Source organism: Phodopus roborovskii, unplaced genomic scaffold (genome assembly GCF_943737965.1).
Source record: "Phodopus roborovskii unplaced genomic scaffold, PHOROB, whole genome shotgun sequence".
Lineage (NCBI taxonomy): Eukaryota > Metazoa > Chordata > Mammalia > Rodentia > Cricetidae > Phodopus > Phodopus roborovskii.
This window is the reverse complement of record NW_026126418.1, coordinates 32,703,311-32,721,419: the sequence shown is the minus strand read 5'-3', so window position 1 is coordinate 32,721,419 and position 18,109 is coordinate 32,703,311. Positions and strand designations below refer to the sequence as shown.

Sequence of the window (18,109 nt, the reverse complement as noted above, 5' to 3'; positions counted from 1 at the left end):
CAGTGCTCAGTGTGCACTGGAGAGAAAGGGAAGATGTTTGTGAGTTATGCCGCTAAAAGAGCTCGTGGTACTCTGTAAGTGCAGTGGCATGAGGGCTGGTGGTGGGAAAAGAATGCCACACAGAGCTCCGAAAGCCCACATCCATCTACTCTGCACACCCTTACCATCTTCCCTCCCTGTTCTCTTTCTTCAGGAGAGCAGATTTTCTAAAATGATGCCTCTGACTTTTCTTTTCTGATTAAAAAAGATCCCCCCCCTTCTAGATAGCAGCATAATGTCAACACTTGGCTGGCTGGCACTGGGGTCCTGACCAGTCAGATCCATTTTTATTTCTTAGTCTTGGACTTTGAGAACCTGTAGAATTAATTTCGGATTGTTGTGGCTGCTGGCCATCCTGTCTCTAACTTCCCACCCCATGTCTTTCCTCACACTCCACTGTCTGGCTAGCCAGAAACTTTTCATCCTCTCTTGGTACTTACACAATTTCTGCCCTCTCTGCCCTACTAGTTAGAATACTAGCATTAGTGCTGAGAGAGTTGGGAATTAGAAGAAAAGGGGCTTCCTGTGAAGCCCTCCCTCGGAATCCCCAGGACTCTATGAAGACCTCTGTGTACCTTTCCAGGAGACATGGCTTCTTTTTGTCTTGTAGTACTGTGTTGTAGAGAAATGCATTGGAGTTCCCCGGTGAAGCAGAAATTGGCATAGGGCAGACTTAAGGTCTGGTTCTATGTGAGGCTCAAAGAACTGACTTACCTATTTCTGCTTTGAGAGGACATGCAGCAGTCTTGTTGAATGAGGGTCTAGAGACAGAGGGTTAAAGTTCTGATGTCATTTATCTCTGCTTTTGTGAACAAAAGTCATGGGACAAAGGTGTTCCCTGCTTTGTTTTCCTGGAGTTTGGGGACTGGGGCAGGCATCCTCTGTCTTGCTGTCCCTCAGGGGTAGAATTAATAAATCTGTCAGTATCCCTCAAACCAGAGCTCTGTTCAGCATGCTGGGTAGTCATAATGCTTTCTTGCCTGGTTGACCATACATTACAGGAGCTGGGTCTGAGGAAAGGCAAGTGCACCACTGGACTGTTCCCCAGCCTCCTAGGATCCTGGAGACGCAGTGGGGAGTCTAGTCAAGCAGGAACTCCTTTATTGCCCCATAGCATGCATCTTTTAAAGCAAAAAAACCTCAGAGCGGGGAAACAGCCTGCCAATGGTCTTAACAGTCAACCTATCATGCATCTAGGTGCCCTATGCTTTACCTAGTGAACATGAGCTGTTCATGCATTGACCTCATCTGGTTTAATCATGGCAACCAATTACCCTTTTTTTTGTAAATATCTCAGGACTCAGCTTCTTGACTTTCCCTCAGCGCCATCTTTGACTGGCTTGTGTGCCCTTCAGTACATAACTGTAGAAAGGCCTCTTGCTTACAGAACTTTGCCTGGACATGGACTTTTCGGGACCTCCATCTCCAGGCATTTTCTTGCTTTGGTAGTCATACTTGCTGCTGGTTATTACTTCCTTCCTTTTTCCCCCTCCTCCTCCCTCTCTTCCTCCTTCTCCTTCTTCTTTGGTTTTTCGAGACAGGGTTTCTATATATTGTTTTGGAGCTTGTTCTGGAACTGGCTCTTTAGATCAGGCTGGCCTCGAACTCACAGAGATCTGGCTTCCTCTGCCTCCCGAGTACTGGGAATAAAAGTATGTGCCACCAATGCCCGGCTCTATTATTTCTCTCTCTCTCTCCCTCCCTCCCTCCTTCCCTCTCTCTCCCTCTTTCTTCCTTTCTTTCTTAAGATTTATTATTTTTAAACATAGTGTGTTTGTGCTCACATGCTCACTTTTGTGGATACATGCAGGTGCCCACAGAGGTCAGAAGTGTTGGATCCCCTGGGGCTGGAATTACAATGGTGTGAGCCCTGGAATTACAATGATGTGAGCCCTGGAGTTACAATGGTGTGAGCCATGGAGTCACAATGGTGTGAGCCATGGAGCCAGAATGGTGTGAGCCATGGAGTCACAATGGTGTGAGCCATGGAGCCAGAATGGTGTGAGTCATGGAGTCACAATGGTGTGAGCCATGGAGCCAGAATGGTGTTAGTCATGGAGCCAGAATGGTGTGAGTCATGGAGTCACAATGGTGTGAGCCATGGAGTTACAATGATGTGAGCCATGGAGTTACAATGGTGTGAGCCATGGAGTTAACAATGGTGTGAGTCATGGAGTCACAATGGTGTGAGCCATGGAGCCAGAATGGTGTGAGCCCTGGAGTTACAATGGTGTGAGCCATGGAGCCAGAATGGTGTGAGTCATGGAGTCACAATGGTGTGAGCCATGGAGCCAGAATGGTGTTAGTCATGGAGCCAGAATGGTGTGAGTCATGGAGTCACAATGGTGTGAGCCATGGAGTTACAATGATGTGAGCCGTGGAGTTACAATGGTGTGAGCCATGGAGTTAACAATGGTGTGAGTCATGGAGTCACAATGGTGTGAGCCATGGAGCCAGAATGGTGTGAGCCATGGAGTTACAATGGTGTGAGCCATGGAGCCAGAATGGTGTGAGTCATGGAGTCACAATAGTGTGAGCCATGGAGTTACAATGGTATGAGCCATGGAGTTAACAATGGTGTGAGCCATGGAGTTACAATGGTATGAGCCATGGAGTTACAATGGTGTGAGCCATAGAGTTACAATGGTGTGAGCCATGGAGTTACAATGGTATGAGCCATGGAGTTAACAATGGTGTGAGCCATGGAGTCACAATGGTGTGAGCCATGGAGCCAGAATGGTGTGAGCCATGGAGTCACAATGGTGTGAGCCATGGAGTCACAATGGTGTGAGCCATGGAGCCAGAATGGTGTGAGCCATGGAGTCACAATGGTGTGAGCCATGGAGTCACAATGGTGTGAGCCATGGAGCCAGAATGGTGTGAGCCATGGAGTCACAATGGTGTGAGCCATGGAGTCACAATGGTGTGAGCCATGGAGCCAGAATGGTGTGAGCCATGGAGCCAGAATGGTGTTAGTCATGGAGCCAGAATGGTGTGAGTCATGGAGTCACAATGGTGTGAGCCATGGAGTTACAATGATGTGAGCCGTGGAGTTACAATGGTGTGAGCCATGGAGTTAACAATGGTGTGAGTCATGGAGTCACAATGGTGTGAGCCATGGAGCCAGAATGGTGTGAGCCATGGAGTTACAATGGTGTGAGCCATGGAGCCAGAATGGTGTGAGCCATGGAGTCACAATGGTGTGAGCCATGGAGCCAGAATGGTGTGAGTCATGGAGCCAGAATGGTGTGAGCCATGGAGTCACAATGGTGTGAGCCATGGAGCCAGAATGGTGTGAGCCATGGAGTCACAATGGTGTGAGCCATGGAGTCACAATGGTGTGAGCCATGGAGCCATAATGGTGTGAGCCATGGAGTCACAATGGTGTGAGCCATGGAGTCACAATGGTGTGAGCCATGGAGCCAGAATGGTGTGAGCCATGGAGTCACAATGGTGTGAGTCATGGAGTCACAATGGTGTGAGCCATGGAGCCAGAATGGTGTGAGCCATGGAGTTACAATGGTGTGAGCCATGGAGCCAGAATGGTGTGAGCCATGGAGTCACAATGGTGTGAGCCATGGAGCCAGAATGGTGTGAGTCATGGAGCCAGAATGGTGTGAGCCATGGAGTCACAATGGTGTGAGCCATGGAGCCAGAATGGTGTGAGCCATGGAGTCACAATGGTGTGAGCCATGGAGTCACAATGGTGTGAGCCATGGAGCCAGAATGGTGTGAGCCATGGAGTCACAATGGTGTGAGCCATGGAGTCACAATGGTGTGAGCCATGGAGCCAGAATGGTGTGAGCCATGGAGTCACAATAGTGTGAGCCATGGAGCCAGAATGGTGTGAGCCATGGAGCCAGAATGGTGTGAGTCATGGAGTCACAATGGTGTAAGCCATGGAGTTAACAATGGTGTTAGCCATGGAGTTACAATGGTATGAGCCATGGAGTTAACAATGGTGTGAGCCATGGAGTTACAATGGTGTGAGCCATGGAGTTACATTGGTTGTGAGCCATCTGACTTGGTTGCTGGGAACCAGACTCAGGAGCTCTGGAGTAGCAACAAGTTCTCTTAACCCCTGAGACACATCTCTAGACCAGTTGTCATTTTTTGAATGCAAGAATTTGAACTTTGTCTGAAATAAAATGCTAGACCCAAGGCGGATGTCTTTTTTTATTAAATCAGCTTTCTGTGTGCTACCTTACCTGCTCTGGACTATTCATACTGGTCTCTCTGAAACCCATCATGACTAACAGTGAAAGGAAATACCATGGGGCAGAGTCCTCATTCATAATGGATCATCACCTTGCCATATGTCCTTGGCACACACCCTGTTTCCTGGGGCTTTTATTTTGTGCAGTGAGGCATGCTGGAAGTGTGTGTTGCCAAGAACTGCCCTTGTCATCTCACACAGGCAGGTGGGACCAGAGGCTTCTTCCACAGAGTGAGATTTAGGGCACCAGTTCCCATGGCATTTGTGACATTGAAACTGTGGAAATAATGTGTATTATTGACAGGGTTTTTACTAATAAGTTTATTTTTAAAAGTGTTAAATCTTTAAAATTAAAAAAAAAAAACTTGTTTTATCTTTTATCCACTTCAGCGTTATTTAACAGCCTGTGCACCATTATGACTTAGCATTGTGAAGAAAAGCATTATTTTATTTATCTTACTGTGATTTGTACACTCTTTAAGGTTATTAATATCTTCTAGCTAATAGGTAACTATAGTAAATATTCTGAATTTATAGACCAAAGCCAGCTGTAGCATGGAAAAAAATCACTTAAAAATAAAATTTTATGTGCATTTTGAGTCAGCATTGCATGTGGAAGGTATAGGGACATTTTGGTTAAGGTGGTTAAAGCATTTTGATTCTGAAGTACCAAATAATTGCAGGATGATGGACACATCCTTCTGATTCAATCTTGTTTATAGGTCCAATACATAACTACTTCTAAACATGGACTTTCCTAAAAACTGGGTAAGATCCTAGACCAAGTTTAGTCCCATGCCATCCTTCTGAAGTCATGAGTCAGGTAACTTAAACTACTTCCTAGTGGCATGACAGCTTGTCAGACACGGTGCTGAACGTCTGCCTCCTTCAGCTGGCCACAGGCCAGCGTACATTCACAGAGGGAAAAGAAGTCTACTTGTTCAAACAAACAAACAAACAAAAATCAAAAACACGTTTGCTTAGCATTAATTTTTATTTTATGTGTATAGATGTGTTTTTTCTGTATGCATGTGTGTGCACCATATGTATGGCAGTTACTCTAGGAGGCCCTGAAACTGTAGTTACAGACAGTTGTGAATTGGACCTGGCTTCCTCTGGAAGAACAGCCAGTGCTCTTAATCTCTGAGCCAATCTCTCCAGCCCTGCAAATTCTACTTCTTGGTGGAACTAGCCAAAAAGTTTCTGGTCACCTTTAATGCTCCTCTTTCATAAAGCAAAGATGTTACTCTCTGGCATTTAGTCTCTTGTACTATTTACTGCATTTTCAATTAGTAAAAAGTCACCTACTATTTCTCATCCTCCCCCACTTTCCTCTCTTTTTTCCTATCCTGGCTTTGTCCCACAGGCCACCAAGTCTCCGCTCGCTTGTCTTTAATCTTGTTCTGTCTGTGTTTTGCCCACCTCACTCTTCACTGATGTGTTCTCTGCTGTGTCCCATCTGCTCTTCATTCCATATGGTGGGGCTTCTTTTCCTTTTCATTCTGCATTGTTTTCAGCCTTAAAGCAAACTCTTATGTGCTTTAAAAAAAAATAATATTTTGACGACTGCTGTCTCCTGTCTCTTCACCCACTGATCCAATCGCTTCCTTTAAGTCCTTTGTGTGTGTGTAGGGGGTGGGGGACTTTTGAGGCAGGCTTTCTTGTATAGCCCTGGTCATTCTGGAATTTGCTCTGTAGACCAGACTGGCCTTGATCTAGAGATCCTCTTGCCTCTGCCTCCCAAGTGCTGGAATTAAAGGTGTGCACTACCACTGCCCAACTTCCTTTCTTAAACACATTTATTTTGGTAACTCTCATGACCTTTCTTGGTGTTTTCTACATCTCTATGCTCTCTATTTCTGTTTCCATTTTCACACTTATCTGAATTTGTAGTGTTTTATGACAGTGTGTTAGACATTTTGGATGTTATGATATTGAGAGCAACTTATACTCTGATAGGAAGATAACTTACTGACCAATCCACTTGATTCTACCAGGCTTTTTTTTTTTTTTAATCAATTTACTTTTTACATGTCAATCCCAGTTCCCCCTCCCTCCTCTCCCCATTACCCCCCCCCATCTGCTCCTCAGAGAGGGTAAAGCCTCCCCTAGGAAGTCTAATAAGTCTGCCCCATCATCTTGTTACCAGGCTTATTTTTAAGCCTTGTCAAAGGGAGTCCATGGCTTGGGCTGGAGTACTTTTGGGGAGTTTGAGATGAATGTCCAGAGTGGTTGGAGAGCCCTGTCTTCTTCCATTGTTCTGAGCTCCCGATTTGTGAGAGTGGCTGACATACGGAAGCTTGTACAGCTCTTCTCTGGAGCTGTGCTCTGCCAGACCTCTCCATGAACCAGCCTGTGGGTGTACAGCTAATGACTCAACGAGGCCCCTCCCTCAGCTCAGTCCTTACACATCCTATCCTGTGACTCACTTCACTCAAATTGCCCCCACCAGCACAGTGAGTCTGCAAAGTATATCAGCATGACAACAAGGCTGTTACATGGATCCCTCCCGTGCCTCTCTCCTTGCTTGGGCCACAGTCCCGTGTTGCCTGTTGCCTAATGTCTGAAGGCAGATTCAATGTCTGTTTACTCTGGAAGAGTTAGTACCACACTAGTCCATCACAGCATCAAGTGCAAGTTTCTCTTTCCTTTAATGGTGATACAAGAGATGTATGTGTGGGGCTCAGGGGTTGGGATTAAATTCAGGACCCCGTGTATGGTAACGTGTACTCTACCATCAAATTACGTCATAGATTTTTATTTCCTTTTTGAGACAGGTTCTCAGTACCTTGGCTGGCCTAGAACTTGATATGTAGACTAGGATGTCTTCAAACTCATAGATATCTCTCTGCCTCTTCTTCCTGAGTGCTGGAATTAAAAATGTGTGGCACAATGCCCTGCTAGGAAAAAAGCAAAAACAAACAAACAAAAAACAAAAACAAAAGGACAAACAAAAAACAGATTGTCATTGTCTGTGGTGCTTACATGGCCAGTCTGAATTATCGAATATGAACATTAGTTAACCAGTATCTTATTGCTTTTCTGTTGCTGCGAAGAGATGTTGTAACCAAGGCAACTTACAGAAGAAAGAATATATTGGGTCTTAGAGTTTCAGAGTGTAAGTTCATGACCATCATGGCAGGGAGCTGGGCTGTAGGTAGACAAACATGGTGCTGAAGCAGTAGCTATGTTCCTACTTCTGATCAGAGAGAGAGAGAGAACGGAGATGGCGTTGGGCCTTTTGAAATATCAAAGCCTGCATGTAGTGACACACCTCCTTCAGTAAGGCCACACCTCCTTAGTCCTTCCCAAAGGCTTCCACCAACTGGGCACCAAGTATTTAAATATAGGAGCTTATGGGAGGGAGCCACTCTCATTCTAACCACTACAGCCAGCCAAGCCTATAGGTCTGCATCTGGCTAATGGTTAATGGGTGTGGCTCAGTAAGAGATTCATCCTCACTCACCTTTCCTTTGTGTTCTTCAGGTTGTCACGTGCAGGGGCACTGGTAGCAGGTGCTGTGCTAGATGGGAAGGTGGAAATAAGCCAGGAGTGTTCCATGAAGAGCAGAGACCCAAACAAATGGCTAAAAAGCTCCAAGGGCTACATAGATAACTCAGAAACTACTCTTCTCTTACAGAGATTCCCAAAAGCTGGTTCAATGTAAGAGTCTTTTTCAAACTTTCTTTTCTTTTCTAAAAATCTGTTTCCCTCTTCTGATGCTACTGGCTTCAGACAGGCCCAGATGATACAAGCTTGAAAATGGTTGCTTCAGGCTAACTAATGCCAGTTTTGTTGCCTTGGTATGGATTGACTAGGGTTACGCTGATCTGTACCATTGGCTTAGATATATAATAGATGAAATAGCATATAGACTGGAATATAGAATTCTCTAGACTAGAATTCATGGCTTCCCTTCTCATTGCTCAAGAATGGGATAATGAATAGACATGTGTGGTGGCTCAGACCTGTAACCCAGCACTGGAGAGGTGGGAGCAGGGTGATCACAAGTTCAAAGCCACCTTGAGCTACTTAGGAAATCCCAGGTCAGCCTGGGCTATGAGACCTTCAAAACAGACAGACAAAAGAGAAGCAAGCAAACAAGAGTAAAGATTATCTGGAGTATCCAACTCTCCCAACCCAAGGCCTCGAGTGGGCCAGCCTCGTGAGACTCTCGCTGAGTCCTCTGTGAATCACCTAGAAGAAAAGCCACTAGTTCTGATTTAGCCTGAAATGTTTTTTAAAAGCATCTGTTTCCTGACTCATCCTGGGCACTCTTCTAGAGTGTAAAGAACTGAAAGAAACGGTTTTACCCTAATGCTAGCAGGGCACTTGAACTGCACAATTCTATTCTGTGTGCATTTGAGGGTCTAGTTCAGTTGTGTGACTGAGGGTGTATGCCCAGCCTGATGATGCTGTACTGACCTCAGATTTTAAGGCACAGTCAGAGAAGATGTCTGAGAATGGGCCTCTGAAAGTGATATGGCCTGTTTTCTATATTGGGCATCAAACCCATACATGCCAGGCACGTGCTTCAGCACTGAGCTGCATCTCCAGCCCCCAGATGAGGCTGTACTCTGATCATGTATTGTAGTTTAAATGTAAAGAAACAAAAGACAACACAGAACGTGGTCCAAAAGGTCTCCTTCCTCCTCCACTCACTCACAAATCCCAGGTTCAACATTCTTTAAGCCTTACTTTGGCTGGTCCTGGCCTCCAGGTAGTGAGATTTTTTTTTTTCTCAAGGGCCACAGAGCAGTGGCTTTCAGTCCCCTATGGGACCTGTGACATAATACCTGTATCAACTGGGGAGGCAAATGTATAGGGGCCTCCTTACCCTTGTTCAAGACCAAAATGGTGGTCTTCGTGATCTTCAGTCATAATCTCTGATCTCATTTTGTTAGAAGTAAGCCCAGGGTCACAAAGAGACCACCACTCCAATTATAGTGTCTCAACAAGGCAAAGCTTACCTTCTGATCAGCTGCGTGTGCTACTCACAGGGACAGGAAGTTGACTCGGTTTTTAATTCTAATGTCAGTGGTTACTGTTGACTTTTCCCCATTGGCTGGGATCTGACCTCACAGTCTTTCATGATTGGCTAGTTTTAAAAGGATCAGCACAAAAGAAATGAAGGGAAGTGGGCCACATAAGTCATTGATGTTCCAAGAATGCAGCAGGCCCTTTGTGTAAAAAAAGGTTTTTGTTTTTTTTTTTTTTTTTTTTTTTTTTTTTTTTTAAAACCAGGGCTGTGTGTGTGTGTGTGATGGTGATGGTGGTGGTGTAAAAACATTTGCATATGGGTTTTGCAAGGTGGGGTGGGAGGGAAAGGCTCATGTAAAAGTCTTGTGAGGTAGGAGGGTTAGTTGAGATTCAAATTCCTCATTGGAAACAGAAGTTTTATTGCGGTTGACAGAAAAGGTTAATATCTAATGTTTCTTCAATTTGGATCTAGAAGGTCTCTTTTCTCGTCATTGTTTTATGGTGATGTAAAAGCAAGTGGGCTGGCTACTAAGTGGGACTCTGCAAGCTCTGTGGGCTCTGCTTCCTGGAGGCAGGCAGACAGATATTGCAAGGACTGGGAGTGCCTGGGCGTGCCTTGGTTAAGGGTAACTGCAAGCTCACTGGCAGAACCAAGGATTGCAGACAGAGGAAAATTGTGGCAATTGAGTTGATGTGTGTACATGTATGTGCAAGTGTGTGTTCATGAATGAGAAAGGGACAGATGAGGAGGAGTCAGGAGGGCAGGGCTCTCTCCGGACAAACCTGGGGAGATAAACCTAACCGCAGAGGTTACAGACTCAATTGTTAACTGGCGATGCTGTAGTTACAAACGGAGAAATGAGAAGGGGGCCGATTTTAGGGCTGTTTACAACAGTGCACTCATGAGACCTTGGTACAATCTTACCCATAGTGACATCTCTTTCTTTTCTGAATTCCTCCCCCCTCCTTGATGATTCTGTATTGGGAAGCGCTGTCTGTGCACAGATGTCCCTCACCCTGGGCACACAGACCACGCCTTTATGTCACCAGATAGCTTTACTTACTTCCTTAGTAAATATATGCAGATTGGATCAACCATCATCAATTCCTTCTTTCTGAATTTCATTGACATTGTTGGAAAAACTGGTAATTAGGAAGGAGTAAACAGTGTTCCAAGTGGTTAATAATTGTATAATTACGACGATAACCTGATAAGTGGCAAACATCTTGACTTTCAAAGACCTTTGACACCTCTACGTCATCAATGGCATTATAAATACACATGATTGCAGCATCCTGGTAGTTGCCTGACTTATGTGTCTAAATGTTTTATTAGTGTGAAATGGAATTCATTATACTTGCTTTATCTAATAGGCTGCAATGATAAAAAATTTCCATAGGTGTCAAAACCCTTTGAAAAGCTAAGTGTTAGGGGAAAAAAAACTGAGACTGTTAAGTGCGTATTGTCTAAGATCTTATGGTTAAATTAGAAAAGAATATACACATGTCTAAAAATCCTTCAAAAGGACACAAGTAAGGTAGAGTATATCTCAAGTTCTGTATTCATTGCTTTCATTAGATACTGTGTGTGTGTGTGTGTGTCTATGTGCATATGCTTGCCTGTGTAGAGGCCAGAAGTCATCATCCAGTATCTTTCTCTATCATTCTTCACCCTAGTTCTTGAGATGGGGTATCTCACTGGATCTGGATCTCACCTTATCTACAGATCATTTCCACAGTCCCCCATCAGAAGCTTCTTTTAAAGGTCTTAGTGACTAATGAACATGTTGGTAGCAGCAGCAGCAGCTTCTGTAGCCTCGTGTAATTTATAAAGCTCACACGAGTTATTTATTGTAGCTCTGGTAGTTGCTCACTAAAGGAGGGAAATATCCTTCTTACCTTAACTTCCTGTTGAGATGAAAAGTCAAACTGAGCGGCAAAGTCATTTTAACTCAAGTGTGTTTAGCCAACCTTATGTCCAGTGTTCTGAAACATATACAATCGTCAGAAGACATTTGAAGATGAAAACAAAGGGAGGCACAGTTGGCAGAGTGACTAGCATACATGACGCTCTGGGTCTAGGCTCCAGTACCGCACAAACATATGCACACACAAACACACAGACGCAGAAATGGATACAAAACAAAATGTAATTTCTAATTTTTTTAATTAAAAAATGGTCATTTTTCACTGTTTGGGGATGGGCAACATCACAAAACCACAAATGTCTTTTGTGACTTACAGCCTGGATCTGGTTCTTGTTGCTCTTCTGGTTTACCTTGAACTTACCTCATGGAAGTACATTTTTCTCCTGCTGCTTGTGGGTGTTCAGTCTCTCCTTAGACACTTTAGGCTGATGATCTGTGTCCTGGTCTGCCTTCCTAACAAAGGGCATACTCCGGAGAACAAACGGGTTTGTGCCTTCTCTGTGGGGGCAGAGGGATCCTCATCTCTTTCTGTTTATCCTGTGAAGAAGGACTCCACCACATCAGTGCCTTGCGATTCTTCCGGGGGTCATTTCCATGCTGGCCTTGCTTTGGGCTAGCCCTAGGCCTTCTGTGGCAAAGGCCCAGCTCCCTGCAGGTGCCAACAGTGTGGCATATACCCACTGGGCCGGATGCCCTCTGAAGGATGCCTACTGCCATCCCTGTAATAGTGAAGGTGCTCCCTCCCGGCTCACACAGATGCTCTTTGGGCAGCATTGTGTTCACACTTGAAGTTCTGGCTGCCTTTCAAAACCCTGAGCCTTGAGGGCTTTGCTTCAAAAGGGGGAGTTTGGGAGTCCTCAAGAGGTGATGGAGGGAAGGGGCCCAGCACTGAGGTGCCGTGCTGCTGTAACAAAATGCCACAGACAGGGTAATTTATAAAGAGAAAACATATGTGCCACAGTTTGGAGTCTGGGTGAAGATGGGAGGAAATCATGCTTGCAGGGCCTTTTGTTGTATAAGCCCGTGGTGGGTAAAACACGAGGCAAACAGTATCAGCCATGCAAAGTCAGAGAGAAAGGGTCTGGAGGGGAGGCAAGAGTACCACACTCGTCCTTCTGTTAGGAACTCGTTCCTATGACAGCAGTGTGAGCCTTTCATGCGTTCATGCGGGCATAACCCTCGTGGCCTGATAACCCCTTAAAGGCCTCAGCATGGATGCCTGGAAGCTTTGCAGAAACCACAGCACCAGTGAGGTCTGTGGATCCCCCAGCTTTTCCAGGCACATGGCCATATCAGCACTGTACATTCCAGGTCTTTTCTCTGTGGGAATTAGCTGGGCTAGCCGGGACCACACACGTTCTTTTTGAATCTAGTTTTCTGGACTCAGAGCAGTCCTGTCCTAGTCATTTGCAACAGTAAGGACTTAAAGTGGACACAGAGAGAAATGCCTGTGATAGGGATAGGTGGTTAACTATGAGGAATGTAGCCGACTAACTTCCTTGTACCACTGTGACCCAGCACCTGGGACAAGATCAACAGTTCAAAGTCATCCTTGCCTACATTCTAAGTTCAAGGCAGACCAGGCTACAGGACACCCTGTCTCATGACAGATAAATAAGCAACTGTGATGAGTTATGTCTTGTGGCTCATTTTTCACAAAGACCTAACAGGTTCTGTGTCTCCAACTCCTCCCTCTGCAGGCCGTTGGAACGATCTAGTGAAGATGTGGACATAATTTTCACGCGACTGAAAGAAGTTAAAGCTTTTGAGAAATTCCACCCAAACCTCCTTCATCAGATCTGTTTATGCGGTTATTATGAGAGCCTGGAGAAAGGAATAACACGTAAGCCCTGTGACTTCTGTGGCATGTGCTTATGTGTGGCCTGTGCTCATCTGTGGCTACCGTGTGGGGACAGATAGCATCCTCAGAGTTGGCATGACTGATACTTGAGCTTCCAAGTGAGCTGACGTTTCTCTCCCCCATGTTTATTCTGCTCCTTATTTCTTATGTTCCCAGTGGGGACATGGTTACCTCCACCTCCAGGCAGCAGCTCACTTTCTAGATGGGTTTGGAAGGACAGGCAGATATGTTCATTTAGCTGTATCCTTAGAGATTCAAATAATTGCCTTCTTTAATCCAAGAAGGATGTGACCCTGGCCTGTAAACAAAGCTCTCTCATCCAATTCTGTTAGCTATGTTTTGGATGGAGCACAGTAATAATGTTATTTATCCAGGTATGAATCAGGGACAGAGAGGCTAAAACAATTTTGAAGTATTTTCTTTTCATTAAGGAGGCAGCGTCTCCCTATTTCTAGGTGTGTTTTATTCTGTGCTAATGAATGCTTCCATCCAACTGCCTTGAATAACCAAAGATTTATTCAAGAAGGAAAAAAAAAAAAAAGAAAAAAAAAAAAAAAAAGGTTCCTCACCCGTGAAAGCCCTGAGGTGAGATGATTCAGGGCTGGTCCAGAAGGGCCTATGGTCCCCCAGCCTCCTGATGCACCTCAGGGAGTGGCTTGTGCCTTGTAGCAAGTGGAGGTGTTCTGTGTCCACAGCACACATCCTCTGAAGGACTGTTTCTTCCCAGTCTCCCAGCAGACTTCCTGTGCGGTGCCATTGGCCAGAGTTGTATCCCATGGCTAAAGTCTAGAGCACTCACCGGCAGAGCTCACGAGATGTCTTGGATTGATTAGAACACGTTTCACCATGCCAGTGGGGTTAGGGCAGGAGCTTTTGGACCAGGACAAGGGTGTGAACTTGGTTAAAATCTGGGTGGTTGAGTAAGAGTGCATGCATGTGTGTTCTGGGTGGGAAATCAGGGGTAGTATCAATGCAGAAAATGTAGGAAACAAACACAAAATCTCCTGTCATCCCCAGCCCTAAAACTGACCCATAATGTAACATTCAGTTGTGTCCTTTGAAGTGTTTTTCCAGGTCTCCACAAAAATGATCATGTTTTTGCTTTTAAAAAGTTCTCTGCAGGGATAGGAGAGGTGGCTCAGTGGTTAAGAGCATTTGCTACTCTTTGGAAGGGTTGGTTCCCAGCACCCACTTGGGGCAGCTCACAACCCATACATTCCAACTCCTGGGGATCTGACATTCTCTTCTGATCTCTGCAGGCAAGTGTGTGCATATAGGCCCACACACACACACACACACACACACACACACACACACACACACACACTGAAGCAAATCTTTAAACACCTCTACATATGTAATTTTCAAACCAACGTATGTATTTTTCTTACTGATGTCAGAAACTTCATTTTTGGTGGAGAGAGCCTTTTTGTTTCTTAAAGCCATTTGGAAACACATCTTATGCGGTATGGGAATTGCATCACATCTTAACTCTAAGTGTGTTTCAGAGGGTGAGAGCAATTATCACTGGAAAGGCCAGTGTGAGCTCATCTCCAGCTTCTTACTCTATCACTGTGCTGGCTGAACACTGTTGCTGTCTTGAACCTCTCTACAACACTGCCCACTCAGAGGGCTCAGAGCATAACTACAACCGTGGTTTCCAGAAGCTACCTCTTAGGCCCTGCATACCAACCCTTCCAGGCCTTGGCCCCTGAGCTGAGCATTGATTTTCAGTAAGCCATTTGCTTGACCTCATAAACACGAAAAACAAACAAACAAACAGGCAAAAATCAGGTTGTTCCATGGGGTTCCTTGGTTGTAATATTTAAGAGAAGAGTTGGTTTTCATGAGATTTTGGAGGGAGAATTTCAGAGTGACTTTTTTAAATGAAAGATTGATTTCACTTTTTCGTACATATGTGCCAGAGCCCACTGAGGTCCAAGAAGAATGAGAATGTTTTGTCACCTGGTGTGGTGATAGGTTGTTTATGATCTGATAAAACCACTGGGGATCAGAAAGCAAAGCTAGCCACAGCCATAGAGCTAGGCAGTGGTGATACACACCTTTAATTCCAGGACTCAGGAGACAGGTAGATGGATCTCTTTAAGTTCAAGGCCATTCTGGGCTACACAAGAGTGAATCGGTCTAAAAGAATAAGAGATCACACCTTTAATCCCAGTACCAGGGAGGTATACAAGGAAGAAACAACAGGTCTCATGGGACATTTCATTTCCAGACAGGGAGAACATTTGCCTCTGAGGGTTTGTGGAGACAGGATCATCCATTTCGGTCTGAGGTAGAGTAAGAGCTAGTGGCTGACTGCTTTGCTTTTATGATCTTGAGCTTGAACCCAATACTTGTCTCTCAGTTTTTACTATTTGTGTTACAGCTTAGAGCTGGAGCTTCAGGTGGTTGTTTGGCGAGGGTGCTGGGAATGGAACTCTGATCCCCTAGAAGCACAGTAAGTGCTCTTAGTAGCTGAGCCATCTTTCCAGCCCAACAGATGACTTCTCAAGTTCTACTCTTAATGTAATATGGGATCTAATATCTAAATAGTTTCTCTCTGATATTACAAACTCAGAGACAATTTTGGTTCAGAAACTTCTGGTAAGGATCATAGTCAAATGCCTAAGGACAGTGGATTAAGAAAATAAATAAATAAACAAACAATGACTCAGTTCTTACAATTTGTATAAATAAAGTAAGCCATCCATTGGTTAGGTTAAAAGGAAGTCCATTACTCTATAAAACTTATTACATGCATCCATTTGTTCATTAACTTATTTACTTGTTGACAGAGCTTTGCTATGTCCTTTGGAGAGGCCACCAACTCAGGGTCCTCTTGCCTCAGCTTTCTGAGTGCTAGCATTGTGGGTGTGGCCACCACAGTGTTTTTGCCTTTAATACAGATCCATGATGTTGGGTGGCACAGTATGGCAAGTCAAATGACCCTCCCCCCCATGTAGATTAATAGTTTTCCAAGAATCACATGCAGTGAAGTGTATTTAAGGTAAGTCGCACAGAATGTTAATGAATTATTACAGTCAATGTTTTGTGTAGCCTTAGCTGCCCTAGAACTCACTCTGTTGACCAGGCTAGACTTGAACTCACAGAGATCTACCTGTCGTCTCTTCCCAAGTACTAGGATTAAAGGCTTTCATCACTATGTCAGGCCAATGGATCTCTTCCCAGTCAGGATAATCAGTTAGTTGTTACAGCTCAGTGTCTGGGAATGTTCTGTAGATGGGGTATCTGCTTCTGAGGATATGCAATCTATACAATAAACTTCGTGAATGGATGGCATGAGGAAAACCATGTTGAATTCCTGTGGGAGTAGGTGAGGGAAGGGTGAGAATAAGCCATGCTTGTAATACCAGTGAAAATCTGTCAGGTTATATGGACAAAACAAACCTGTACACGGTGTATTTACATCACTGTTTCTTTTTTCAGTATTTCGCCAAGGTGATATTGGAACCAATTGGTATGCTGTCCTAGCTGGGTCTTTGGATGTTAAAGTGTCTGAGACCAGCAGTCACCAGGTAACATACCTTGTCACTAAAAACAGTGATAGATGCATTATCGCTGCCATTTTTAGTTTTCTTGATATTTATTTTTTGAGGATTTCATACATGGCTACTGTATTTACACCACACTTTCAGCCCCATCTTTCCCATTCCAACTCCTTGTGCCCCTCAAATTCATGGCCTTGTCTACCATCTTATTTTTTTTTTTTAAAGACACCTTTTCAAATCTGCTTCCCCATGTTAAGTGTTTGTTGACTTGCACTATTTAGTTGTGTCACAGACATACACTGAAAGTCTTGTGTGATATGAGCTTGGTGCCCAGGGTTGAAACATTTGGTGCAGGAATGCACTGGCTGCCCACCTCCCAGGAAGTGCACACAGTTCCACCGAAGTGTGGTAGACAGTTTCATAACTGCTGCACGAGTTGAGCACCAGGAAGGAAGAATGCTCCCTGCCTCCATTGTGTTGTGACTTTTCTTCGTGTCGCTGGCCCTCATCAGCATCCTAGGAGTTCCAGAGATGCAGGGAAACGTGGCTGACACAGTACAGTTCAAGCCCTCTCTTTCCTAGGTTAGGGTGATGGCTCAGTCAGGAAGATGTCTGTTCTACAGACACAAGGACCTGGGTGCAGAGGCCCAGCATCCACTTAAAAGCCTGGTATATCTGGGCGGTAGTGGTGCAGGCCTTTAATCCCAGCACTGGGGAGGCAGGCAGAGACAGGAGGACCTCTGTGAGTTTGAGGCCAGTCTGGTCTACAGAGTGAGTTCCAGGACAGCCAGGACTGTTTCACAGAGAAATCCTGTCTCAAAAAACCAAAGAGAGAGAGAGAGAGAGAGAGAGAGAGAGAGAGAGAGAGAGAGAGAGAGAGAGAGAGATCTGTAGTCACAGTTCTCGGAGGGAGGCAGAGACAAGCCAGTCACTGGAGACCAGTGACTTAATGGTCCGAATTCCATGAGAGACCCTGGCTCAAAAAATAAGGTGGAGTGCAATTGAGGAAGACACCCAACATTGAACACCTCTGGCCTCCACACACCCACACCCACACCCCCCCCACCGCCCTCATATACACTCCACAGGCACACATGTATACACATACACACACTAAATGTATAAGAGAGTTTTATTCTAAATCATCCTCTTTAAAAAAATTTTTTTTAGTGTGTGTGTGTGTGTGTGTGTGTGTGTTGCCTATGTATAAGCCTGTGTACCACGTTCATGCCTGGTGCTGGAAGACATGAAAAGGGGGCGTCAGTGCCCCTGAACTGGAGTTGTGAATGGCTGTGAGACACCATGTGAGGACTGGGAATCAAACGCAAGTCCTCTGAAAGAAAAAAGAACCCTTGAACACTGAGCCATCTCTCCAGCCAACCCCCCCCCCCCCAGTCAGCCCCTTAAACCTGCAGTGGTATCCAAAAAGACTTATGCTGGAGATGAACGTGGACCACAGTTGGTTTCCTGTGTTCCATCCACTGTTGTGCAATGGTTACTCTCCCCTCTGGTGCACAAGTCACCCTTGTCCCACAGGCATTTTCCATGTGCAGAGAATCCACCAGACGAGGCC

General features: G+C 45.0%; 1 protein-coding gene across 2 annotated transcripts in view; it reads left to right on the top strand.

The window, feature by feature from the left end:
• Rapgef4 (Rap guanine nucleotide exchange factor 4) overlaps positions 1-18,109 on the top strand; it is a 279,513-nt gene that overhangs the window by 35,264 nt on the left and 226,140 nt on the right. For both annotated transcript variants that reach the window (XM_051184480.1, XM_051184478.1), the window contains exons 2-3: positions 12,864-13,006; positions 16,475-16,563. In XM_051184480.1, coding sequence (XP_051040437.1) covers positions 12,864-13,006; positions 16,475-16,563 — 232 coding nt within the window. The remainder of the gene's footprint in view (positions 1-12,863; positions 13,007-16,474; positions 16,564-18,109) is intronic.